Below are 27351 nucleotides of genomic sequence, written 5' to 3'. Positions count from 1 at the left end.
CATTGCAAAGCGTGACCGCACTCTGACGATATACTCACGGGGAGCTCGAAGGTGATGGGGATGCAATCGCACAGCTCAGCCTCCTGCAGCCGCCCCTCGCGAAGCATCTGCTTCCTGGAAAGGAACGAGAGGGTGAGCGAAAACATCCGCAGTCGAAATGGAACGTTCGATCACAAATTGAACTGACCTACGAAATGTTTAACACAATGATTCTTTCCAAATTATTGAAAAACTAGACCTGCATCTTTTTACATTTATTTCTAGATCGTTCAGTGATTTCGCGTGATTTGTTTTCTCTGTTTCTAGATATCTGAGAGAGAATATACACCGGGAAGCTATCACAGATATCTAGACGACTGGCAATGGAAACCAATTGAAGATTCAGTCGAATGAGCCTGAAATAATTCTAACCAGATGTAATTCATATCACAGCAGGTTGTCTTTCTTTAACCCGCGATCGGTAGCGCTTGCTTGAGTCATGCTGTCGGTCGCTGGTGAGCTTTTTAAATTTTACTTTTTGTACTTTAAATGATGCGTTTATTATGCTTCTTTTCGTTTCAAAATGTTTATTTGTTTTCAGCGTAATATATCGTCGAAGCGAACAACTTCCAGCTCAAGAATGCCCTGAAGAACTCTAACAAATCTGATATACCGTATTTGCAGGCGTATAAGACACACGTTTCCCCCTTAAAATAGGTCCGAAAATCAGGGCGCGTCTTACACGCCATTACTCAGTTTTATGATTACCTTCATTTATGAAAATTTTCTCTTCTGAGTTAGACGATTTCTTTGTTGATTCCTTCTGGTGTGTGGCGAAGAAGATTAAAATGTATTCTTTCCTAGTTGGATTAGGTAAGTTATTTGTTGAAAGTAGACCTACAAATTACTTTATATTTGAAATATTGTAAATTAATTATAAATTCAGTGATAAAGCCTTTCCTCAAAAATGTGTGCCGACAAATACGGTAATATAAAATAATTTAGAAACGTTTCATATTTTCTATTAAGACGACAAAAATACGCGTATATTGTCATGAAAACTCACTAGAAACGCCGTAGACTTATTGACTAAATAATGCACAAATTTAATTTTTTTTAAGAAATGTAACGTAATCAGTCGCGCGTGAGCTCTGCGCTTACATTACAACTGTCCATCCACAACAATGGTCTCTCTCAAACTGCCCATTACGTCATCTCACTAGAATGCGATCTGTTCAATAGTGACACTCTAAAAGTCAGCTAGAGAACCACGCAGGCCAATATTAAATAATGTTAAAATGCCACTTCATTCAAATTGAAAGTGATAACGGATAGGGTTGCTAAAGGTCTAGGAATCTGAAATATATATTCAATTCCGATCCGGGTAGGTCCGTAGCTAGAACTGATCTCCAGGGGGTGCTCACGGGTTATCAGGGGGCTTTCTAAACCAAGTCAATTTTTCAAAAGTTTAGTAGTAATAAATGAAGGAAAATTATGTGTGTCGGGGGTCATTAAGTTAATTTAAAATATAAAATTTAGAAATATCATACAAATACTACAGTATTTTTTGCTATATCTTCTAAAACATCTCTTGAAGTGCTAATGACTGCTACTGACACCATCCCTTAATACACACTCCTATACTATGTAACATATACATGTTAAAATGTACGTACAATATTCACTTCAATCATAGTACCTACCGTACATTCCACCCCGGCCAAAGCAATAAAGCTTAGGATCTGTTGACATTTGACGCAGATGCGGAAGGAATGTGGATGATGACATCAAAGTCACAGATTTCTGCCAAACGAGAGGCTGCAACAGGGACAGGGAAGGTACAGATAAAGGAGGCTCCCTATGAAAGAACTTTCTAAAGTCTAGAGAATCTTCTAAACACTTGCCGCTCCTTAGACTTCTGTTCATAAACAAGATGAACGAGTGAAGTTGGGAACAAAATAACATATTCTGTCTACATTTTCACTCTTCACCTCAAACAAATTAGAATACAAAATAGTTTTACCTAATGTCAAGGGGGCTGGCGGCAGTGCCAAGGGGGGGGGGGGGCTGACGACCCTGCCTGGCTACAGGCCTCGATCCGGAAGAGAAAATCAGCAAGCGTAAATGAATAGTGGACCGTAAAGAACCTTTTTATCTGTGAAGTATTTCAATCCGGCGCAGGAACCTTTATTCAATGAAAGAGTTCACAACTTGGAGCAAATTTAAAATGTGCGCGAAAAGAAGAAAAAAGTCTTGCAGCGCAACCCAATACAACCCATTACAATTTTGACTCGCCTGTACTTCTTCATGTTCCTGGCCAGGTAGCTCTTCCTGGAGAGCTCGTAGTGGTTCCTGAAGTGAGGGATCCGCTGGTTGTTCCGGAGCCTCAGCTGGTCCAGGCAGGTCTTCAGCTGCGTCACCTCGCACCAGAAGAGATCCCACGACTCGTCCTCACCCTCCACCTAAGGCGACAACGAACGGGAATTCATTGATTGGTTATTCACCTTTAGGATTACAATGATCCACGGTTTCATCAATTACAAGATATATTACATTGCATATTACAATATGTTGAGTGTTACACAGTTTACGATCCAATTCAATATAAAATACAATTGAACATTACATACGTAGATAATGAGTGTATTATATTCGTAACAATATATGGACTGACAGAGTAGACAGATATGTTTATCACCCTTTATACTCTATCAGTTATTTATTTGGTTCCTTTATTTTACTAGGAATTCATTCACTTTGTAATTCATGTTTTCTAGGATGAGTCGCTGAACATGATTTCTGAATTGCTTTGTGTACATTTCGTAACGAACTGTTGCTCGTTGGGATCTTACCAGAATCCTAACCATTATGCTTGGGTGATGTAGCTTCGTCATTCATTCATCCTCACTGGTGAGCACTCGCCCTTTGGCAGATAACTTGATGGTAATAGGCGAGAGGTTACTTTTCACACTTGAAATGGCACAACACTAAGAATTTGGGTTTATATCTTCCAGTTTAGATCAACATGGTTAGAGAAGGATATTTACCTGTCTATTCGATGATGAAGAAATCCTCGGAGAAAACTCCTAGAAGTGCTCTATGCAGACTCGCTCAAGCTCCCCGATCTTTCTCGTTCCTCGTTCCAAAGCAAAAGACCCCAAGTCGCCCGTTACACTCTAACTTATCCTTTCTTCCACCACCTGGTTGTTGCTCCCTAATACCCGTTGATCAGCAACTTCCTTTCAATCAACCAGGAAGATAGATTTGATACTGACTTAGCATTCTTTTAATGCTTGAGAGAGTAACGGCCGACGAAGGAGGTTATTGCTTTTGGCTTGCTACTTTTCACAAATCAGGGGAACCTGTTACGATTTGCTTCTAGTGATTAGGTAATTTATTTCATATCAATACTCCTGTATGGTCAAGTCAATAGTGTTTCTTTATATCTGTAGTCTTATTGATTTTAAGTGATAATTCTGAGCTGTTCTTGTGTGGTATTTGTGAAGGGCACAGTTTTCGTTCATGCAGGAATGGTAACTGTTTCTAAAATATAATTACATGGTATGGGTAACGTATGAAGAAGGTTTACTGGCTAACCTTGGAGTTTCATGGCAAAAGTGCCATATATTGGGAGGAGTCCTATCACACTAATCCATTGATGCATTGATCAACTTCCTTTCTCTGTCACTTTTGGCTAATGGCAAACATGAGAATGAGTCATATGATGAAATTCATGAATAGACACTCACAAAGAATATCCATGGCCAGGCAGGAATTCGAACCCGGGACCCGGCATCTAATCGCATTTCTCATATGAAAATCCCAGCCGAATTCATGGTATTTTATTTTTGTAGTTTACTATTACTTTTAGCGCACATGATGGCATCTATTTTGCGCTAGTAGATCTCCACACCTCTATGTAGGATTGTGGGAGGGAGACTGGCAGTCGGGATATAGGCCAAGGCCCTTTTATTATTATTATTATTATTATTACTATCCTAAAGTATTAAACTTATATTTTGTCCTTACAGTGCACTGTTTTCGACAATCTTCTTAAGTAAATGTTTCGTGTTAGTGGCAATCGTTTGGGTCGCTAGAACAACCGGAAAATAACTTAAGCCCGAAAGTGAAGTTTTAGCGCTTAATTCGCCGTTATTCCTTTCGCACATATTTTTGGTGTTTTATCTCTTAATCGCGCTTATCCAGTTTGCAATCATTAAATCGCTGTTATACTAAATCCGTTTTGCTATTATCCTTTCGCGCTGGCGGTAATTTAACCATAACTTCTATCCATCGATAAGCTCCTATCATTGCCTTAGCTCCTTGCAGTTCCACGAATGATCACTCGTGGCGCTAGAAGGTTGACTCCTCGTCCTGACATCTGGCAACAAAAGGGATAACTACGTCCACTGCTACACAAACATTATCTAAGCCAGTGGTATTCAACCTTTTTTCTCCGCGTACCCCCCTAAAGAAACTTTTCCACTCAAGCGTGTACCCCCCCCCCCTTCCCCGAGTTATCCTTAATTCAGATTATACATAACTACATCTAAAATAAATTATGCAAATCATTACCTATTAAATAATACAGTTTTACTATAAAAAGGAGAATTATGAAATAAATAAAGGAAAATTACGGGTATAGCAAAAATATATTATGAACTTTAATATTTCTTACCTGTTGATGAGATGGCTGAGCTTGTTTTCTGCACACCAGCTCCTCGATTCGTGGCTGAATCTTCGTTACTGCGAGTATCAGTGGTGATTCTGGATTCAGGCGATTTCTGTGTTTCGTTTTGATGGCTGTCAATGCAGAAAAACCCTGCTCACGTAAGTGGAGGGGAAGGGAAGAAGGCGTGTGATGGCAGTGTCACTAAGTGCAATCCAATCTTGTGTGTTACCGTCTTTCTCAATTTCTGGGAAGTATTTAAAAAACTGTAACCTGAGATTATTTCCAGAAGTTCACCAGCAATACAATCATCATTTTGTCCACAATATTCCAACACAGTTGGAAAAACTTCAATATTTCCTTCATTAACGCAATCAACCCAAAGTAATTCTTTCTTATAAAATCTCTTCACTTTCTCACGGGCTTTAAAAATATTTTTGTCGAAGATTGAGTTGAAGATTGAGATCGTTAAATTTGTTGAATATATATCCGTCAAGTAAGCTAGTTGGCAAAGCCACTGTTCATTCTCAAAATACGTCACCAGATCGGATTTTAATTTTGAAAGGAAACATTTTACCTCATTTTTCAGTTCAAAAAGGCGAGTCAATACGCGTCCTCGCGATAACCACCGCACCTCGGTGTGCATAAACAGTCGAGTGTGTGCGGATCCCATCTCCTAGAACATTTTTTTGAAAATACGGGAGTTCAGTGCACGCGACTTGATTAAGTTGACTACTTTTACAGCAATGTTCAGCGTTTCGTGTAAATCAGGAGTTATTTTTTTTGCGACCAAATTTTCTGTGTATAATGCAATGTTCCCAAATTATTTGAGGGTTTATTTGGCGAACACGAGCAACAAGACCGGTTTTCTGACCTGCCAGTGAAGCAGCACCATCTGTGGACAAACTTACACACCAGTCCCACGACAAATTTAATTCTAATGTTATGAAATTATTAAGAACTTAAAAAAATATCCTCTCCCTTTGTATGTTCTGGCAATTGTTTACATCCCAGAATTTCATCACTAATAGCACATTTCTTAACGTCAAAATACCGAACATATATAAGTAGCTCGGCATCATCGGAGACACCCACCGTTTCACCGATTATCTCTGTCAGAAACAGTTTTCATTATTTATAATTATTTTAAATTGTGCGTACCCCCTAAAAAGTCTTCGCGTACCCCCAGGGGTACGAGTACCCCAGGTTGAATACCACTGATCTAACCAACTCACAATGTCGACAAGTAGAGTACAACATGTACTTCGAATCAACATAATTGTGGGCCTCCCCGATGGCGCAGTGCTAGCGTCGTCGCCTTGTAATCAAGGGGCCCCGGGTTCGATACTCAGTGAAGGCACATAGTGGTTCCTGGACTGTAGGTCCAGTCCCGATTAGCCTTACTGTGCATAAAGTAGACTTAAAACACTAAATCAACCAACCAATCATTAAACATAATTCTGTTTCTTGGAACAACACAGCAATGTACTACACTTTGCCGGTGGCTGTACAGAGGGACATAAACAGAAAGAAGAAAGTACAGCGACAGAAAGGGAGGAAGGAAGAAAGAAAACATGGAGAAAGAGAAGTAGATAAACACAGGAAGGAAGAAGAACAATAGAAAGAAAGACAAGAAGAGAAACGAGAGTAAGAGAGAGGAAGTGGTCAAGGAAGAGAGATAGACAGAGACAGAAAGAAAGTGATAACAAGAGAGACAGAGACAGAAATATAGAAAAAAGAGAGGAACGTGATGGTTTGAAAGCGAGACAGATGTCCACCGAAGCAGAGCTGCATTTATTTCGTCCCATTTGAACTTTTCTAGCGACGCCACTTTGCCCCACCCTCGTTACCACCTCTGCTAGTTTTGTTTCACAAGCTATACAGAATGATTTACTTGCTTCCTTTATCGTGTTTTTTCTCAGTTCCAAGTATTTCTAAACTATTAGGCTCGTTTCATAGATTATAAATGTATTTTGAAGGTATTCCTCACAAGGGCTCCCGAAGGATTTTTTTCCAGGGGGTCATAGTCATAGGAACTTTTATTATTATTATTATTATTGTACATGTTATATATTAGCTACTGCTTCTACTACTACTGCTGCTGCTTCTTATGTTTTTTTTTAAAATGACATATATTTTTAATTTTCATATTTTGTATATCTATCTACAATTTGCATAACTGTATACTTAACATATAAATTAATGTAGGACAAATAGCTGTTTTTTATAGTTAGAAAATCAGTATAAAATAGTCTGTAAGCTTAAATGTAACCCTATTTCAAATAATAATAATAATAATAATAATAATAGTAGTAGTAGTTGCTGTAACTTACGATCTGTAAGAAAACAATACTTTTTGTTGTAAAATATCGCTAGAATTTCACCATTCGAATTACATTAACTCTTTCCAGAAATCTCAGAAGGGGCCAAGTGCCCTCTGCCCCTGCGGCCGCCCTTGTTCCTCACACACTTTGCCGACGATGAAGACATTGACGACACGGTAGATGAATCCATAGGAACATCACATGCAGCTCCACTCTATGCTACTCTGCAGGGAGGACGACCTACCTGCATCCAGCCTCTGTCCCGCAGAGCGTCCAGCACCGTGGAGGAGCCTTCGAAGCGGAAACGGATCTTCTCCTTCGACATCGTGGAGCTCTGGAACGACAAAGGATGGGGACAGCATCAGACTCTGCGATCGTAGCACGAGGAACAGTTTCCACGTCCAGCCAGTCGCGAGGACCCGGAACTGCTCCTCCGCCACCAGCGCTGAATGGTCGTAGGAGGGAGAGGAAGCTTAGCATTACGCTCATGGGAGTATTCTCTTGGGAATATTAAACTTCCGATGATGTAGAAGAACACATGGACGACAAGAGGACAGGTTGAAGATTTTGTTTGTGTTGGGAAAGATCGGAACTTCCATTTGATTAGACGTAACTTCAAGTCAAACTTGTTTGCCCGTAACGAATGCATAAGTCTATACTGTTTTACAGATCGTATCTGGCTTAATAATAAACTTAAAAAGCAGCTTCCACTTGCAACATGGGGAGAAATGCATACTCTCTTAATACTGTTCGGGTCTTTGGGTCTTCTTTAGTGTCCATTCCGACGATATTGAAATAATTGCCCACCTCTTGCGAAACTATCACTCTTCACCTTAATAGTTACGGCAATAGCTTTTCAAGAACATCTCGAAGAAGGAATTCTAGAGAGGGACAAGGTGCCCACTGCCTCCTCTAAAAAGTTTCAGCATGAAATGAATTTGCTGTTCCGAAAAAAGATATGAAAACAGGGTGCATCTATTTCATATCAAGGCATGAACAATGAAAAAGTTGCATTTACAACTAGTATAATAATAAAACAACACCAATATCATGAAGTCTTTAACTGCCGTGCATGGAAGATTGGAGGATTTAGTGAAAGGTGGAGAATTTGAATCCTGTTGACAAACGACTTTTGTTCTGTAGGCAAGAAGTTTAATCTTTGCAAAGTTCAAAGTCTGTCGTCCGCAAACTGCTGCTGCCAATCGGATATTCGTGCAAGCATCCAGACTGACTGTCAGTGACGTCTGGTGACTCTGACAATTCCGTTATCAACTGATTATGGGAAAGGGAATATATTTTAAAATACCGCGTGTCTCCACCCCCCCCCTTACGATCGAAAGCGCTGTCTAAATAAAGATCAAATAATCTAGATTTCAATGTTAGCGATAATTAAGCAAGAGACCTAAAATCCACTGCGACTAACAAAAAGCCCTAAGAAAAGAAAGGGGCGGCACCGAAAGACATGGACGCTAAACGACAATCTCGAAAAAGAATATGGTATCCAAAGCAAAAGACATGGCAACCAAAGGAATTGGCAGTCAAAGGAAATAGTAGTCAAAGGACATGGTATCTAAAGGACAAAGTAGCCAAAGAACAAGGTAGCCAAAGGACATAGTACCTAAACGAAATTGTAGCCAAAGAACAAGGTAGCCAAAGGATATGGTAGACAAAGGAAATGGTAGGCAAAGGAAATGGTAGGCAAAGGACATGGTAGATATAGGACAAGGTAGGCAAAGGACATGGAATCTATAGGACATGGTAGCCATAAGGACATTGTAGCCAAAGAACAAGATAGCCAAAGGAAATGGTAGGCAAAGGACGTGGTAGATATAGGACAAGGTAGCCAAAGGACATTGAATCTAAAGGACATGGTAGCCAAAGGACATTGTAGTCAAAGGACATGGTAGCCAAAGGTCTTGGTAGATAGAGGACATGATAGCCATGTTATATTGAAGTCAGAGGACATGGTATCCAGAGTTGTTAAAAGTCCTGGAAATTTAAATAAATTCAATTCCGGCCAGGAGAGAAAATGACAGCAAGCGTAAATGGATTCTTGACCGTAAAGAACCTTTTTATGTCTAAAGTATTTCAATTCGGTCCAGGAACCTTTTCCCCCGATCAATTTAAATACGGTCCAGAAACCCTTTTTCTGAATGAATTTAAATTCGGTCCAGGAACCTTTTTTCCCGAATTAGTTTAAATAGGGTCCAAGTTCCGTATTGAAATAAAACAATACGCAACTTGGATGTAATATAGACCTGACGATAAACAATTATCCACTTGTGAGCATGAAAGTCTAATCCAGGTGCTCGCTGTCTCGAGAATCTACCCACCATCCCCGATTTTGATGAAATTCGGTATACTTATAGGATTTTTAATGCTGATTACAAAAATGACATTTATTTTTAGATTGGTCAAGTGGTTCATAAGTTACGCGCTTTTTAAAATCTTCGTGTACGTCACTTGCGGCTCCACTTTGAATGACACGCATTAGGTTATAAACGATCCTATCTTCCCTCGGGTTTGCCGTAGAAACTTCAAGTTTCTTTTCTTTTGTTCAAAATAGTGTAAAATTTCATTTAAATAAGGTTTCAGATGATTATATTAATAACCATGTATTTTATGTATACTTTCATGTATTTTTTTTAGAAGAAAAAATGACTAACTTCAAGAGCGAATTTCGTGCAATGCCCCCCCTTCAATTTCCCCCCAATTTTATATGTAGGTATCTCAAAGTGTGTACTAATACCTGATGAAAAAATTGGGATGGGCGGTTCAGAGACAGGGTGATAAAAAATCATTTTCATCAAATGACATTAAAAGTTAATCCTATTAAAAATGCTTATGTATTTAGTACAAAGCCTGAAGTTCAATATGTTTTAAGGTATAATATTCAAAATTTCTGTTCACTATGTGTGAAGATAAGCATAGGCGTAACCTGGCGGGGGAAAGGGGAGCATTCGCCCCTTCAAAAATTCATAAATTAATTAAAATTTACAAATAATAATTGCAGCGGAACCCCGATTTCAAGTTCCTTGATTTTACATTGTCCTGCATTTTATATTCAATCTTGGTGGTTCCAACATAGCAAATTGCTAAGAAATTTTCCTCCGTTTTACATTTTCTCGCATACTAAGTTTTTTCAGCTTGGTCGCCTGAATAACATAAAATCGAGGTTCCACTGGATCTAAGTCAGTTTCAACTGTCTTCAATTTTTTAAGAAATATAATCATCATTATTAGCATCCCCAAGTTTAGCAAATTATCTTCGAGAACATTGTTTTTGTGCATTTTATCTCAATATGGAAGTTCTTTTTTTGGCTACTCTTCACGGGGATACGTAATATGAAGTTAGAATTAATAATACACATTTGTGCTGATTAAAGTTTTTCCATGGAGATTTTGCCATATACCACAGAAACTCTTGTGACGGGCTGGTTGGAATAGTTAAAACAAATGCGGCAATGATGTACCAATTAGAAATAGTATTCAAGGCATACATTTCTTATTAATGATGTAAGGTGAAATGACAAAACGCACAGTACGATGTGTCAGCGATTGCAAAGTACTAAACAACAGAACCAGGAAAATTAAGTATACACTATTTTGAACTTAGGCTACAGGTTCGGTAAGTTACTTTTTACAAGTAACAGAGTTACAGTTACTCATTTAAAAAACTAACTCAGTTACAGTTACTGGTACTTTGAAAGTAATTATGAGTTACTTTACAATTACTGTGAAAGTAACTTACAGTTAACAATCTGATTTGTGTAAAAATTACACAAAATCAATGATCGTGAAGACTTGAGTGTTTTATTTATGTTTCTAGTACATAATATGCCTTCATATATTTACATTACTACTGCAAATAAATGATGGAACACAGAGTCAGCCTTGCTTGAACGATTTTAATTAAGAAATCATTAGTATGCTAACCACGGTATATTGAATATGGTGTCATTGATTCCACTTGCACCTATTTCTTTCTCCTCCATTCCAATATCAACAAGGCCCACTCCTTTGACAATGACTTTTTCGTAGCTTGAGAACCACATTCCAAACGAACGCAGCAGACCACCAAAAACACTGAAGTTTTCACATGTAATTAAAAATGAATTGAAGTAAAGCGTGAATATTCTAATGTTAGCATGCAACAAATCATAGCTTCCTTGCCAGGCCAGCAATTCCAGTCGCAAGTTACAGTTAGAATTCCTAAATAAAAAGTAACTGTTACTTGCAACCAGTTACTTCGAAACACTAGTTGTTTAACAGTCAATGCAAAAATAATAAGAGCTGATGAAATAAGTTTTGTATAACTGTGTGGTTTGAATGTTGTGAGGAATTTTCTTTCTGAATTCCAACTCTAAACAGTTATGTAGTAGCTTGTGTGTGTGACTAAAACTTGTTTGTAAGATTGCTTCAAAAGTCCATGGGAAAAAAGGAAATGCAACAATTAAATTCTTGCATCCACTTGGTCCATCAACTTCCTACTACTGGCCACAAAATATTCTGTGTCCAGTGGACATTAACAACACAAATGGAAGGACATATGTACTTAGTGATAAGTCAAATACTTTAGTGTGTTCAAAATGGTCAAAATATTCTTCTAAAATGTGAAGGGCACAATTGATAGTACATGAAACTTTGGCAATGCATAGAGTACAATAGTGTAATTATTATTAGTACTATCTTCATGGGCGTAACTTGGGAACTATCTTTGGGTTGAAAGAATCACAACGTTTTCCATACCATAAAAATAGTGTCCAAGATTATTTGCTAAATACATTTGAAAAATCACAATTATTACTCTCTATTTGTTTGTTCCTCAAGTGCCAGAAGGTTCACAATATATATTTAACTGGTAAATTTTAATTAATCTATAAATTTTGGAAAGGGTCAAATGCTCCCCTTTCCCCGCCAGGTTACGCCTATGCTTATCTGCACACATAGTGAACAGAAATTTTGAATATTATACCTTAAAACATATTGAACTTCAGGCTTTGTACTAAATACATAAGCATTTTTAATAGGATTAACTTTTAATGTCATTTGATGAAAATGATTTTTTATCACCCTGTCTCTGAACCGCCCATCCCAATTTTTTCATCAGGTATTAGTACACACTTTGAGATACCTACATATAAAATTGGGGGGAAATTGAAGGGGGGGCATTGCACGAAATTCGCTCTTGAAGTTAGTCATTTTTTCTTCTAAAAAAATACATGAAAGTATACATAAAATACATGGTTATTAATATAATCATCTGAAACCTTATTTAAATGAAATTTTACACTATTTTGAACAAAAGAAAAGAAACTTGAAGTTTCTACGGCAAACCCGAGGGAAGATAGGATCGTTTATAACCTAATGCGTGTCATTCAAAGTGGAGCCGCAAGTGACGTACACGAAGATTTTAAAAAGCGCGTAACTTATGAACCACTTGACCAATCTAAAAATAAATGTCATTTTTGTAATCAGCATTAAAAATCCTATAAGTATACCGAATTTCATCAAAATCGGGGATGGTGGGTAGATTCTCGAGACAGCGAGCACCTGGATTAGACTTTCATGCTCACAAGTGGATAATTGTTTATCGTCAGGTCTATATTACATCCAAGTTGCGTATTGTGACATTTTCACAAAATTCTGGATGATTTGACATGGAATGACCCAGGTACAAGGTAGAAATGGGCAAAACGCAAACGCTGCAGTCACGTTGCCCCTCTCCATGTAGCCCCATTCTCTCGCGTGCGTTCGTTCACTTGGTTGTAGCAGCATTGACCGTCACCTGTTGTGCAGCCTGTGCAGCCTCACGTTACCTCATCGACGGCTCCTATTGGCTGCGGTTCATGGTACGAATGCCAGAGCAACACGTGACGGGTTTCTTTGAACTCAATATGACGCCACACAAATATAGTCCATTGCGTACAGTAACTCTTCGACAAGGGAGTTTTTGAACCTGGTCCACGAGAGAACAACTACATTTTGATTTATTCCCTGCGCTACGTTTTCTACAAAGGGCATGGTAGATAAAGGAAAAGATAGCGGAAGGACACTGTAGTCAAAGGACATGGTAGAAAAAGGCTAAGGTGGCCAAAGAATATGATACCCAGAAGACTTGGTAGCTGAAGGACATGGTAACCAAAAGATATGGTAGCCAAATAACATGGTAGCAAAAGGAAAAGGAAATGAAATGACAAGGTAGGCAAGGGAGATGGTAGCTAAAAGGAAATGGTAACAAAAGGACAAGGTAGCCAAAGGACACGGTAGATAAAGGACAAGATAACCAAGTGATATGGTAGCCAAATGAGATGGTAGCCAAAGGATATGGTAGTTAAATGACATGCTAGATAGAGGACAAAGCAGTTGAAGAACATTGTAGTCAAAGGGCATAGTAGCCTAAGGATATGGTAGGTAAAGAACCAAGTAGTCAACGGACATGGTAGCCAAACGACATGGTTGCCAAAGAACAAGGTAGTTAGGGTACATGGTAGCTAAAATACATGGTAGCCAAAGGACAAGGTAGCCAAAGTACATGGAAGCCAAAGAGCATGGTAGTCAAACGACATAGTAGCCAAAGAAAATCGTAGCAAAAAGACATTGTAGCCAAAGGACATGGTAGATAAAGGACATGCTAGCCAAGAGATGTGGAGGCCAAAAGACATGGTAGATAAAGGAAAAAATAGAGGAAAAACATGGTAGTCAAAGGCATGGTAGCCAAAGGACATGGTAGATAAAGGACAAGGTAGCTAAAGGAAATGGTAGCCAAAATAAATGGTAGTCACATAACATGATAATCAAGTTACATGGTAGTCAAAGGACAATTTTACCAACGAACATGGTACCGAAAGGACATGGTAGCCAAAGAAAGGTAGTCAAAGGACATGGTAGCAAAACGACAAGTTAGTCAAAGGACATGGTAGGCAACAGGCAAGATGGTCAAAGGACATGCTAGCAAAAAGACATGGCAGCCAAAGCACAAGGTAGTCAAAGGATATGGTAGCCAAAGAACATGGCAGATAAAGGACAAGGTAGGCAAAGAACATGGTAGCCAAACGACATGGTAGATAAAGGACAAGGTAACTAAGGGACATGCTAGTCAAAGGACATGGCAACCAAAAGTAATGGTATCTAAGCGAAACTGTAGCCAAAGGGAATGATAGTCAGATACCATGTTAGTCATGGAACATGGTAGACAAGGAACAAGTTTACCAACGAACATGGTAGTCAAAGGACAAGGTTATCAAAGGACATGATAGTCAGAGGAAATCGTAGGCAAAGGACATAGTTGATAATGGACATGGTAAATAAAGGACAATATAGCCAAAATATATGGTAGCCAAAGACCAAAGTAGCCAAAAAAACAAGGCTGTCAATGGACTAGGTAGACATAGGATATGGTAGCCAAAGGACATATTAGCCAAAGGACTTGGTAGTCAAAGGAAATGGTAGCGAAAGAACATAGTAGATAAAAGACAAGGTAGCCAAAGGATATGGTAGCCCTAAAGCATGGTAGTCAAATGACATGGTATACGAGGGGGTGCTGGTAATTTCTTAGCCTTACATTTTCATGTTGTCGTATTTTCATGAATTTGGTCTTAAATTGCAGCTTAATGTCTGTATATTGTTGGTAGAGAAAAGTATATTTGTACGTCTAATGGTTTTTCTTTATTTAAGATGTGACTGAAAGATGGCAGCACCTGAAGCAACATTTACAGTGAAAGACCATAGAGTGGTGATAAAGTTTTTATTCCTGCAGAGAAAGTCAGGCAAGGAGATACATGAAACGTTGGTACAGACTTTGAGGGACCATGCCCCTGCATATGCCACTGTTAAGAACTGGGTAGCTAAATTTAAAACCGGCCATTTCAGCACAGATGATGAGCCACAGACAGGAAGGCCAGCATGTGTGGTTGTTCCGGAAGTAATCGATTCTGTGCATGATCTAATTCTTCAAGATCGGCGAATTTCCACTAAAATCATTGCTGAGTCTCTAAACATCTCCCGTGAAAGAGTTGGTGTTATTATCATCGACTATCTAGGTATGAGTAAGGTTTCAGCAAAGTGGATCTCGAAATTTTGAACGCTGATCAGCACCGTGACAGGGTGAGGACATCCAAAGTGATTCTTGATTATTTTCAAAAGGATGCGTCCACATTTTTGTCTCGATTGGTGACTGAGGATGAGACCTGGATCTACCTCTATGATCCTGAAACAAAAGAACAGTCAAAGGCATGGACCCACTCTGAGTCACCACGCCCAAAGAAGGCCCGTGTGCAAAAGACGGCAGCCAAGGTGATGGCCAGTGTTTTTTGGGACAAAGACGGTGTACTGCTAATTGACTTTTTGGAAAAGGGTGCAACTATTACAGGGGCATATTATTCATCACTTCTTGATTATTTGAAGCAGACAATTAAGTCCAAACGACGCGGAAATTTGACAAATGGAATTCTGTATTTGCACGACAATGCCTCTCCACACACTGCAGGCATTACCCAGCAAAAATTAAAGGATTTGAAGTTTACAGTTTTGGAACACCCTGCTTATTCACTAGATCTGGCCCCCTCTGACTACTTCCTATTTACAAATCTCAAAAAATTTCTGAAGGGGGTCAGATTTGGGTCACTTTCTGAGGCACAGGATGCTGTACGTACGTGGTTTGCGGACCAACCAAAAGATTTTTTTGGGGGGGTTACAACAACTGGAGAAAAGACTTAGGAAGTGTGTTCACCTTAGAGGGGATTATGTTGAATAAAAAAAATGATTCCCATCTCTGTCTCATTTGTTTCTTGCAAAGGCTAAGAAATTACCAGCACCCCCTCGTATAAAGGACAATGTAGATAAAATACAAGGTAGATAAAGTACAAGGTAGATAAAGTACAACGTAGACAAAAAACATGGTAGCCAAAGAACATGGTAGCCAAAGGGCATGGTACATAAAGGATAAGGTAACCAAGCGACATGGTATCCAAAGGAATTGGTAGTGAAAGGACATGGTAATCAAAAGAAATGATATCCAAGGGACATGGTAGCCAAAGGAAATGTTAGTCAGATAGCATGATACTCAAGGAACATGGTAAACAAAGGACAAGGTTACCAACGGACATATCAGTCAAGGGACAAGGTAGTCAAACGACATGGTAGTCAATCGACATGTTAGCCAAAGTACATGATAGCCAAAGCAAAATAGCCAAACGACAAAGTAGCCAAAGGACATGGTAGCCAAAGGCCTGGTACCCAAAGGACGAAATAGCCAAAGGACAAGATAGATAAAGGACATGGTTGCCAAAGGTATTGGTAGATAAAAGACAAGGTCGCCAAGCCAATGGACATAGTAGCAAAAGGACATGATGGTCAAAGAACATGGATGCCAAAAACATGGTATACAAAGGCATGGTAGCCAAGGAACAAGTTAGCGAAAGGACATGGTAGTCAAAGGAAATGGTAGGCAAAGGACATGGCTGATAATGTACAAGGTAGCCAAAGGATATGGTACATAAAGGACAAGTTAGCCAAAGGACATGGTAGCCAAAGGACATGATAGTCAAAGGACATAGTAGCCAAAGGACATGATTGATAAAGGACAAGACGACCAAAGGACATGGTTGTCAAAGGACATAGTAACTAAAAAACATGGTAGGCAAAGGACATTTTAGCCAAGGGACTTGGTAACCAAAGGACATGGTAGATAAAGAACAAGGTAGCCAAAGGACATGGTAGCCAAAGGGCATTTTAGTCAATGGACATGGTAGATAAAGGACATGGTAGCCAAAGGACATAGTAGATAAAGGGCAAGGTAGCCACCGGACATGGTAGCCAAAGGGCATGGTAGATAGAGGACAAAGTACATGTGACGTGGTAAATACAGGACAAGTTAGCCAAAGGACATGGTTCTCAAAGAAAATCGTTGTCAAGGGACATGGTATGCAAGCAACATGGTAGCCAAAAGACATGGTAGCCAAAGGAAATGCTAGCCAAAGAACAAGGTAGCCAAGGAATAAGACAGTCAAAAAACAAGTTAGTCAAAGGACATGGTAGAAAAGGACAAGTTAGCCAAACGACATGGTAGCCAAAGTGCATAGTAGCCAAAGGACATGGTAGATAAAGAACAAGGTAGACAAAGGACTTGGTAGCATGAAGACATGGTAGCCAAAAGAGATGGTTGATAGAAAACAAGGTAGCCAAAAGACGTGGTAGAGAAAGGACATGGTATTCAAATGTCATGGTAGATAACGTATCACGCCGCAGACGTGAATCGAACCTAGGACCCGGGCATCATAAATAAATAAGCTAATCACGTTATAGAAAGGGTTCCGTTTTCCATCAGATGAAGTAGTTATTACAAAAGAAATCCGTTTCTAGTTGTTTTCAGTTTACGTTGAATCCGGTTATCGCGAGAGAGCTCCAAAGGCATCATAAGTTTAGAAAAAGGAGCGAACGAACGATCGGGAAGTTAAAGTTATCGTTAGAATATCGGTCTACGAAAGTACAGAGTTTGGAGCCCGGAGTTGCTCCCTCGTCCGTTTTCTTACTGAGTAGGACCACGTCGATCCAAGGACCAGCGGAGAAGAGATTGCCGTAGAACTCCAGGTAACGAACATTCCTTGTCTTTCCTTCCCCTGCCTGTTCATTCAAAGGTAGTGTTTAAATATATGTCCGTGTGTTCTTCTTTACGGGGCTAGTCCCCTTGCAGTTTGAGTTACAACGTTCCTCTCGCCTAGCAAGCGACTGGCTAAAGGCTGTTCTAGCCCATCAACGATCCAAAGGACACTGTAGCCAAAGGACATGGTAGGTAAGGGACAAGGTAGCCAAGGGACATGGTAATCAAAGTATATGGTAGTCACAGGACATGGTAGATGAAGGACATGATAGCCAAAGGATATGGTAGTCAAACGACATGTAAGCCAAAAGACAGTGACGTGCACTGAGGAGTAGCTAGTCTAGCAGAGATAGATTAATCAATCTCACGTTTCGAATTATATTCAAATCACAATATTTATTGTCTTGTTAAAGCCACAGTTCATATGCAACACTTTCTTTTCCACGCGCTTCTCATCCATCGGTGGGATCGGGCAAAGCTGGCTGGATACCCTAGCTCGCTCTTCCTCCGTCTGACCAGTTTCCAGGTAGAAACGGCCGCCCGAAGGAAAAAGGAAGATTTCTGTCTCTACCTCCCTTGCCCACCTCGCCCCCGCTGCAATGGTTGAAAGTCCACGCTTTCAGGTCCCCTAGTCTATCTCCTATAGGACAGATAGAGAATTGGTTTCTCGTAGATTCTTTGTAAATCCTCTAAAGAATTCAGGGTAAAATTTTCTGCAGTACTTATGTTCTGTGTATTTACACAACCTTTTACATGTTGTACAATATGTATGTATAGTATGGGATGTAGTTTTATTATTTATGAAATGGGAACGTGTTATGTGCAGACAATAATATTATGCTTTTTTTTCTTTTTTCAAGTATGGAATATATAATGATTAAATAACAAATATGTGCTCGGGCTCTCTCTCACTCTCGTTTTAGTAGTGTTTTATTTAAATATACTACTCTTGGCCTATAACAGTCATAAATACGGATGTAAATAATTATTTGGGCATATTGTTGTTGGTTTGGTTTATTTTACTTCGCTTTTCTGCCACATTTGGTTATCGCGAAAATAAGGATGAGTGATGATATGATGAAATTGATGAAGGGACCTCATATGCACAATCCAGGCCAGGATTCGAACCCGTGATGACTGCGCATTCTTGTCCTATGTGTTGTACTCTGCAGTGAATAATGAAATAATTTGGAATGAAAATGTATCTCAGAACTCAAAAAGCCAAATGAATATTATTGAAGAATCTACAAAAAGTTTTTTTTGTTACCTGTTTTGTTTCTGTGCCTAAAGTGTACTCAAAACACAAAATCAACCAACCGTGGGGGAGTGGTTATCACAGCGCGCTAAGACACCAGGAGTTCCGGGTTCGAACCCCGTCCTGGGCATGGGTGTTCTTTGTGTTTGTCCCTTCATTAATTTTATCGTATCATCTTCGCAATTAACCAAATGTGAGAAAAAAGCGACGCTAAGTAACGAAAATCAAATCAAATCATTGATTGATTGCTTGATTTGGTTTATTTTACTTCGCTTTTCCCCCACTTTTGGCTATTCGCGAAGACGATACTATAAAATTGATGAAGGAACACACACAAAGAATACCCATGGCCAAGCCGAGATTCGAACCCAGGCTTAGTAGTCAAATCAAATCGTTTTTTATTTTCTAATGTGGGTGGGGTTTACGTGTACTTTTTTTAGTACTCTTTCATCATTTTGCAATCTTTTCCTGTTATTGACATTCTTTTTTTAGGAATAGGGGTGTGACTCACACCAATCCCACCCCCCTTGAGCACGCCACTGACTGCTACCCCAAGTGTCGACGTCACTGCACGTCACTGCCAAAACACATGGTAGACAATGGACGAGGTAGCCAAAGGACAATGTAGTAAAATAACATGGTAGACAAAGGACAAGGCAGTCAAAGAACATGTTGGTCAAAGGACAAGGTAGCGAAAGTACACTGTCGCCAAATTATGGACGCTAACACAGATTAAGTTAGGTTATTTTAGTTTGTGTTGGATTTGTTGTGACAATTCAGAGTATCTTTTGCTGTAGAATGCCGTAACTTATGATCTAAATCCCATGATGTATACGAACCAGTCTCTTTTCTTTTCATCTGATCCTCCGGATGTTTCCGCTAAGATAAATAGAAAGAATAGAAGCTGAAATAAAAATGGTCTCTTCCCGCCCCAATAATCTTGAAGGGTCCTTCGGAAGTAGAACAAATGGAACTGTCCACTACGGTTTGCAAAAATACAAAACATTCGGTTCGCTTGAAGATCTCTGCGTCCAAGAATATCACGTAGGTAAAAAGAACATCACACGAGCAGTGTTGCTATCTAAGACGAGAAGAAATAAACCCTGATTAAAATTGAACTAAAAAAACTTCTTTGAGCTCGTTTTATGAGATAACTATGTCTAATACATTTCTGCTTAAAATAGAAAAAGTAAAACAAATTTGACTTTGCAGTAATTTAGATATCAAAACGATTTAACGGGTTCAGAAATTATAGAATGAATTTGCTACGACTAGTCCAATGGGTATGTTTTGATGGGCAGAATAGCTGTAGTTTTCTTCAGGGGGTGAAAGTTGAGTTTTCATTCACTACACACCCAGGATGGCATTTGAAGAGGAGGGTTCATCCCTCTGGTTAGTAATTTGGCACTCTCTGGGAGAAACTAAATACATAATATCCCGACACTTCAAGAGGAGTTTCTGAAATTTCACCTCCTCCACTGGAAATTTCACAATGATCACATTGTGCAGCAGTTCATCGACAAATATTTTTGAAAGCTCAGATATTTGTGTTAAAGTTTCAAAATTTGCAAAACATAATTTTCGACATTTTATTAAGAACTATTTTATCTCCTGTTTGGAGGTGTTACACAAAAGTGCATACAACCATGTTTAATGTAGATGAGCAAATAACTGACACTAATGTAGTTTACCCTCACTCCACCATCCACCCACAGCATTTATCTATTGCTAGCTTCAGCGATCTAAGACGAGATTCTAATAGTTTTTTAAATGTTAGTGACAATGGTTTTACATTAGCATTCAATGTTAATTGGGAATTATTCAATGTCTAGTGCTTTAAACTATACTTTCTTTTGCTGGTGGTGGGAATCGAACCTACGAAAGACCTATGGTTTTTACAACAAATCTGTTGCTCTAACCAACTCTGGGGGCCGCCGTAAACCGACCAATGAGTTGCAAAACTTTAGTGGCTAAGAAAAATTGTATCGTTCAAAAATGGAGCTATCTGAATCAATAACGAACGTAGTATGGAACGTCAGAAGTCAGAATGTCGTTCTAGCACGAAATTCAAATCCGTTTGACACGGGTAGAAAATTGCATTTCTTATAAATAGAAAGAGTGTGCCGCCTGCATCAAACTTACGTGAAATAGTACACTTATCCCTATTGTAACGATGCAACTACAATTTTAAAATATATGTCCTTGGAAAGCCTTAATCGTACGCAGGAGAACCAGATCTGGCACCTAGAGAAGTAAGTTGGCAACGACGCCTCGTCCATTCTGGAGAAAAATGTGGAAATTCGTTTTGTGCTGGGGAAGCCAACGGCATGACCCAGGAAACGGATTCTCTCCGCTGTATTTTGCTCTGGCGATGCGCTCCACTTGCACGCCGGCCGCGGAGGAATCCCTGCGAGGCTCTTGCCTTGAATCTCTCGAGATCAATTGGAGATGACTGGGAGCCGAGGAGCAGATATTATGACTACCATGATTAGTAGTAAAGTTCAAGTCCTGATTCCAACGCTACTTTAGTTCAAAGGAAGTTCCGAAGAATCAGTTTCCAGTTTTGAGGTGTTGCCAATTCAGTTTATTTAGAGATTTCATAACGTGAGGTTGAGGTTGCGTTATCTTTGTTAGGTTGTGTTATTGTGCTGTGCTATTTTTTACAATGTGGGACTGCAACGTCGCAGTGAATGAATGGATGTCTAAACACTGCAGGTAAAAATGACAACAGCGCCACTGGCGTTCGAATCAGGACTTAACTTTAGCAGTGATGTGGAGGGGCCAACGTGTTTGGACTCCATGTCACTACAGCTAAAGAATAAACCTCGACAGGTAGGGTGAAATTTATGTTATGCCAACGGAAGGTAACCGTCCACCTTATGCTCAGATAAGCCAATCGGAACTGGACATAGCCTACGGTTTAGAGTGAAATGCAAACCACGGTACCTTGTGCTTCCAACGGTGATTGAACCCCAGACCCATTGATTACAAGGTGACAGTGTTACCAACACCCCATCGGAGGCGTTGGCGTGCCAAATGTGGGGGGAGGGAGGAGTTGGGGGGGTCATAACTCCACTTTGGCCAGTATACCTAAAAAATAATAATATAGTCAAAGGCAGGAAAATATGGCGAAATGAGGGCTGAGAACTAAAAAAGTACAAGTAATTCCCTCTTATGAAAATCCCGGCCACACCACTGATCCATTATGAGCGTGTTTTACAAATTTCATCTAACGATCGTTCATCATCGTCGTCGCGATTACCCAAAGTAGAACAGTGTTAAATATGAAAGGAGCATTCCTGATGCGTGAACGGGGAAGCGTCGACCGTGAGAAGGCAGCAGCTCCTCAATAGAAGGGAAGTGAAGAAAGTATGCAAAACGCTGGACGGGATGTTTAGAAACCACACCCGATCGCTCACCCACCGTTCTTTGTCTGTCCACTTGGAAAGTGGCTCAATCGAAGAAGAAAGGCGAAAGAATTCCCTTCGCCCCAACGGGTCGTTCGTTAGCGATTTCACACGGAATCGGTGAACGGTGACTTCTCCCCCGCAGAAGAAAGCTTCATCCAAAAATTAGATGGGTCCAAGAAGGTTGCCACCTCCTCAGCTTTAGGCTGCGCTGAACCCTTGCGTCTCCTTCCTAGAAACCATTATGACATTACCCGTTTTTGCTTTGCATCCCCGAAGGCGCAGTGGAAGCGTCGTCGTCTTGTAATCAAGGGGTTCCGGGTTCGATACCCGGTGGAGGCATCTAGTGGTTCAGATCCGACTTCAAACTGTAGGTCCAGTCCCGATTAGCATCACTGTGCGTAAAGTGGACTTAAAACACGAAATCAACCAACCAACATTACCTGTTTTGAAAAATTACATCTGTTCAAAATCCATTTTAGATACGTTGCAGGGGTGGGGGTGGAGATATCCACTCAGTGGCGTATTTACTTGTAATTTCACTTCAGAAGGTAGGTCTTTTTGGGTATGCACATTTGTATATGTCACCTGCAGTGGCGGTGATTGGGTTCGAAAACTAGGGGGCAAGGACAGTTTACTTTCCCTTGGTAGATAAGGTTTAGCATGGTGCGGGAGCAAAAGTGGCAAAAAGTGCGGGGGAAATTGCCCCCCTCGCCCTCCCCGAATAGCCGCCACTGGTTACCAGTGAGTAAACTAAGCTGTTACCTTGCTGTTCCAAATACCTTAGAAGATTGGTTCTAACCTAGGTAATTAAATAATAAACATAACCCACAGCGCTACAGCCCTCGGAGGGCCTTGGCTTACCTACCGACTGCTGGTCTCCCTCCCACACTGTTCCTCCGTCACCTGTTATAGCGTGGAGGTCTTAGACCAGTATTGGGGTGACGGGTGGTCAGCCGTTGTAGGTCTTCTCGACCGGGTTACGCTCACTCACTCGGAGCTCCCCAATTTCCTCACGATGGTGGGTTGCCACCGGCCCTATACGTAGGCCGAATAAATTCCGACCAGAGCCGGATTCGAACCGTCCCGCAGCGAACGATCTCAAGACGAGTGAACGCCTTAACCCGCTCGACTACGGAGGAGAACAGGTAATTAAATATTATTTTGAAATTTATTTTGCATTTAAACGTAATTTAGAAACAGTTAGTACATTCTAAGAAAACCCAAACTCCTACGCTAAAAGAGCTGTCGAACTGGTAACATCGAATACCTGACCAAATTTCTATTCCATGGACATTTTTCTTCCTTGTGGGAACAAAGGAAGACACGATTATATTTGGACATTGTCCACCGTGTTTTAGCTTATCTGAAATCTCTTAAATTGCCTTTCCAGAGATTATCTCTTGTCTGGTCAAAGTGACCTATTGTAGAGAGAGAAAAAACAATGGAGAAACGCCTAACCAACAATTCATGGTAGAATGATACCATTGTCACTGGCTATGATTTTGGAACAGTTGGGCCATCTGATCTATTCTAATGAATCCTTGTAGGCTGATAGGAAAGATTTATCACGATTTAACCGTGAAGAAAAGATAAACTTGTATTTAGTATTTCTATGGCAAGAAGGCACACAGAGATTTATCTGAGCTCTACGGATGACACGCAATATCATGATGGTCAGTTGGTTCGTGATTGGTGAGAATTTGGACTGGCTTCCACCGTACGTGCCAATAAAAATCTGGCCACAAATAAAGATCTATTTGTATTGCAGGCTTTATTTCGTATCCTTATAGTTAAGGGCTCTTCCTGTACATTTTTTCATTGCCTTTATCGCTGGCGTATAGGACTTGGGAGGGAGGGGGTACAAAGTTCGCTTGAATCAAGTGAGAGGGATTTATTTATTTATTTCCCTTCAACAGAGACAAGTCTCCAATTACAGAAAGGTAATATCAAAATATTACATTTTTATTTACAACTTGTATGTACGCACGTACACATTCTCCCTCCTTCCTCCTTTACACACACACACACACATATTCACAAACATAGACAGATAATACATTATATATATATATATATATACAGACATCTTGGTGACAGAACAGGTTTACTGCTTAACTGTGACAACAGAAATTTTCAGATATTTACACATTTCATCTGAATTACACAAAACAAGTATCACAAACACTGGTACAATGTATCATTACAACAAACTTCAATATGACAAATCCAATTCTCATAATAAATACATTATTAAGAGAGATACCCCTTTAACATATTCATAAATTTGGTTCGTGTCATGCCGAAATCCAAGTCCACCAAATGATTTGAGATCTTGTTATATTGAAGTGTCATTTTTTGTAGTGGGGAACCTTTATACATTTCTGTTCTTGGGATTTTGTATGAGAGTAAACGTCTATTACGTAAATGACCCTGTCTCACATTAAACCAGATTCTCTCTAGTATAGAACTACTATCAATATGTCCATTTATTATTTTAATCACCACGTGATTAAGAGTCAATAGCGCATCCTCCTTCGGATTTTTATAAAATTTGCGAAATATGTACGCTACCGTTAGCCAAACACTATGCTGAATTTCGGAAATTAGCTATTTTCAAAATACTGATGTAACCTCAGAAGAAGTGGAGGTAGTAAAGACCTTCTCGGCTCATTTGACTTTTCCATCCCTTTGTCTTTCATAAAACACTAAAAAGCTAACAAAGGCAAAATATATTGCAAAATAATTCTACCATGAAATAAATTATTAAAGAATTAAAGCACAGAAAATTAAAAGAAAAAAGGAATTTATTGTGAATCTTTGTCTGAAGAAGACCCTGTTAGAAGGTGGAAACGTTACGTCTATAGCGTCTTACAATAAATTCTGCTTTGGTCAGCATTTGGAGTGTTTTATTAAACATTGAAGCAAGGCTTAATAGTGTTATCATTTGTCTTTCAAATTAGCTAAACGACGCCAGGGGTCCCGGGTTCGAATCCTGGCCTGGGCATGGATGTTTGTGAGTGTCCATTCGTCAATTTCATCAAGTCATTACTGATCCCCATCTTCGCAATTAGCCAAAATTGGCACAAAAAGCGAAGTAACATAACGCAAATAAAAAAAAACAATATTCTGACCAAGGCAGAAATTTATTTTATTATAAAACATAAACTAAACGTAATGTTTCAATCTTCTAGCAAGGTCTCCTTCAGACTCTGCACCAAGTACAAATGTAACAAGGTACAAAACAGGACGATATATATACACAAACATTACTCCCCTCCAGGCTATTAAAAAGATGTTCTGGAACATTCTAGCGGTGGCTTTCCCCTTGTCAACTGTACTTTCACCTAAAAGGCTAAACATATTTCCTTCCATCTAGAATGTGGTTGGACTCTTTATCTCACGCTCTTTTTCCTTCATTCTTCATCCTTCTTCTCTCCTCTTTCTCTCTTGTCCTTTCCACTCTTTCTAACACCTTCTTCCATTATTTGTTTATCTTCAGTTCCCCAGTCCAGTTCATTGTGTCTTCTTCACCTTTCTTCTCTATTTCCTTGGCCTCCTTCCATTTTCTCACTAGCATTCTCTTCTCCCTTCCTATCTGCTTAGCCTCATCCCACTCTATGTCATGTCCTGTTTCTCTCGTGTGTTTAAATATCGCATTTCTCTCTCTCTTAAGTCGTACAATATCCCTGTGTTGTTGCAACCTGTCTTTCAGCCTCTTTTTCGTTTCTCCTATGTACATACTCTAACATTCTTTACATTTCACTTTGTAGATAATCCCATCCTCTTCTGTTTTCCTTTTTCTTGTTTGCATTCTTCGCTATTCTTAAGATGCTTCTCCCTCCCTTCCTGTAAGTTTTAATGCCCGCTTTCCTAAGCACTTTGCATATCGTTTCTGTGGTCTTCCTCATACTCCTTATTCCAAACTTCCTCTCTTTTTCTTTCTCTTCCTCTTTTTTTCTCTTCCAAGTCTCCCCTGCCTGAAGAAAATATGTGAACTGAATAATATCTCCCAACGAAAGTAGCAAATTGCGTAATTTTGGGGATAATATTGGAAAACTACAATTCGCTTCTACCAACTGTAAGAGCGTCCTCTCAGACAAATTTACAAGGATTACAACTTCGATTGATGAATTTGAGGGGCTACAATGTACCCTTGCCATTGCATCCAATGGCGTACGCAGGATTTCTTTTCGTAAGGGGCTGGAATTTTTAATGGTGGATAGTGCATAGCTGCTTTCTATGGAAACGGCATACGCAATAAGATATTTCGTCTATTTAGAGCTTTCCACTCTCACAAATGGCACTCGGTGGTCATTGTAAGGCGAATTCACCTTTACCACTCGCGTGCGCAGATCCTCTGAGTAAGGGGAACAAAGGCCTCGATGAAAGTTCAGTCGGGGAAAGAAAATCCTCCTTCCATCTCACTGCTTCATTGTAATTGGGTACTAAACAGGGCATATATCAGGCCCGTACCCAGGATGTTTTTGAGGGAGTGGCCGGGTATGTATTTCAAGATATATTTAGGTCCGAACAAGGTGTATCAGAAATAATAATAAAAAAATGAAAATAATAATATAATAATAATGTTTAAATTAATGTGTTAATATAATTTATAGGTGTATTCATAATTTTAAATTAATTAATACTGTATTGTTCTTATTTCATGAATAGGTACAAAGAAGGTATAAAGAATAGAGATATAGGAGTGCGTATTCATTATCTAGCTTACGTGTAGTTAAGACTGCCAAAATAAAAAAATAATGTGGAACGAAGAGAAGATCCAAAATCCTGTGAGGTGGATTGAACTAGGATATTTTATGTCACTTCTCTGCCAAGTCTAATCGCAACGTTGAGAATGAGTGACGACATGATGAAATTGATATAATATTAATAATTGCTAATAAGTATAATTTAATTTACATAGAGAACATGTGAGTTAACCATCGAAGAAAGTCGGGACAGGAATTAAAATGACATCTGGTAGCCTTGCATCAATGGTTATAAAACTAAAACTACTCAGTGTTGAGGACTGAAGAATTCTAGAGCCTGCCGACAAACCCATTCATTTATGCAATGACAAATCGACATTTTTACAAATTTGAAAAATCGTCGATG

At 39.5% G+C, this 27351-nt stretch overlaps 2 protein-coding genes across 2 annotated transcripts in view; one reads left to right on the top strand and one right to left on the bottom strand.

Annotated features, from left to right (window-relative positions):
- Positions 1–27351, bottom strand: part of LOC146005043 (putative tubulin polyglutamylase TTLL9) — a 102717-nt gene that overhangs the window by 27860 nt on the left and 47506 nt on the right. The window contains exons 2-4 of the mRNA XM_083144189.1: positions 7217–7306; positions 2271–2441; positions 39–110 (exon numbers count right to left, since the gene is read on the bottom strand). Coding sequence (XP_083000315.1) covers positions 39–110; positions 2271–2441; positions 7217–7297 — 324 coding nt within the window. The 5' untranslated portion in view covers positions 7298–7306. The remainder of the gene's footprint in view (positions 1–38; positions 111–2270; positions 2442–7216; positions 7307–27351) is intronic.
- On the top strand, positions 14662–15054 carry LOC146004584 (protein GVQW3-like). Its single transcript, XM_083143453.1, has one exon. The coding sequence runs from the start codon at positions 14662–14664 to the stop codon at positions 15052–15054; it is 393 nt and encodes a 130-aa protein (XP_082999579.1).

The sequence above is a fragment of the Lepisma saccharinum genome, chromosome 22 (assembly GCF_977018435.1).
Source record: "Lepisma saccharinum chromosome 22, izLepSacc3.1, whole genome shotgun sequence".
Lineage (NCBI taxonomy): Eukaryota > Metazoa > Arthropoda > Insecta > Zygentoma > Lepismatidae > Lepisma > Lepisma saccharinum.
Note: the sequence above shows the minus strand (reverse complement) of the source record. Positions and strands in the feature narration are given on the sequence as shown.

Coding starts and splice junctions, on each gene's coding strand:
- LOC146004584 (XM_083143453.1), top strand. CDS start 14,662: ATGGCAGCACCTGAAGCAACATTTACAGTGAAAGACCATAGAGTGGTG.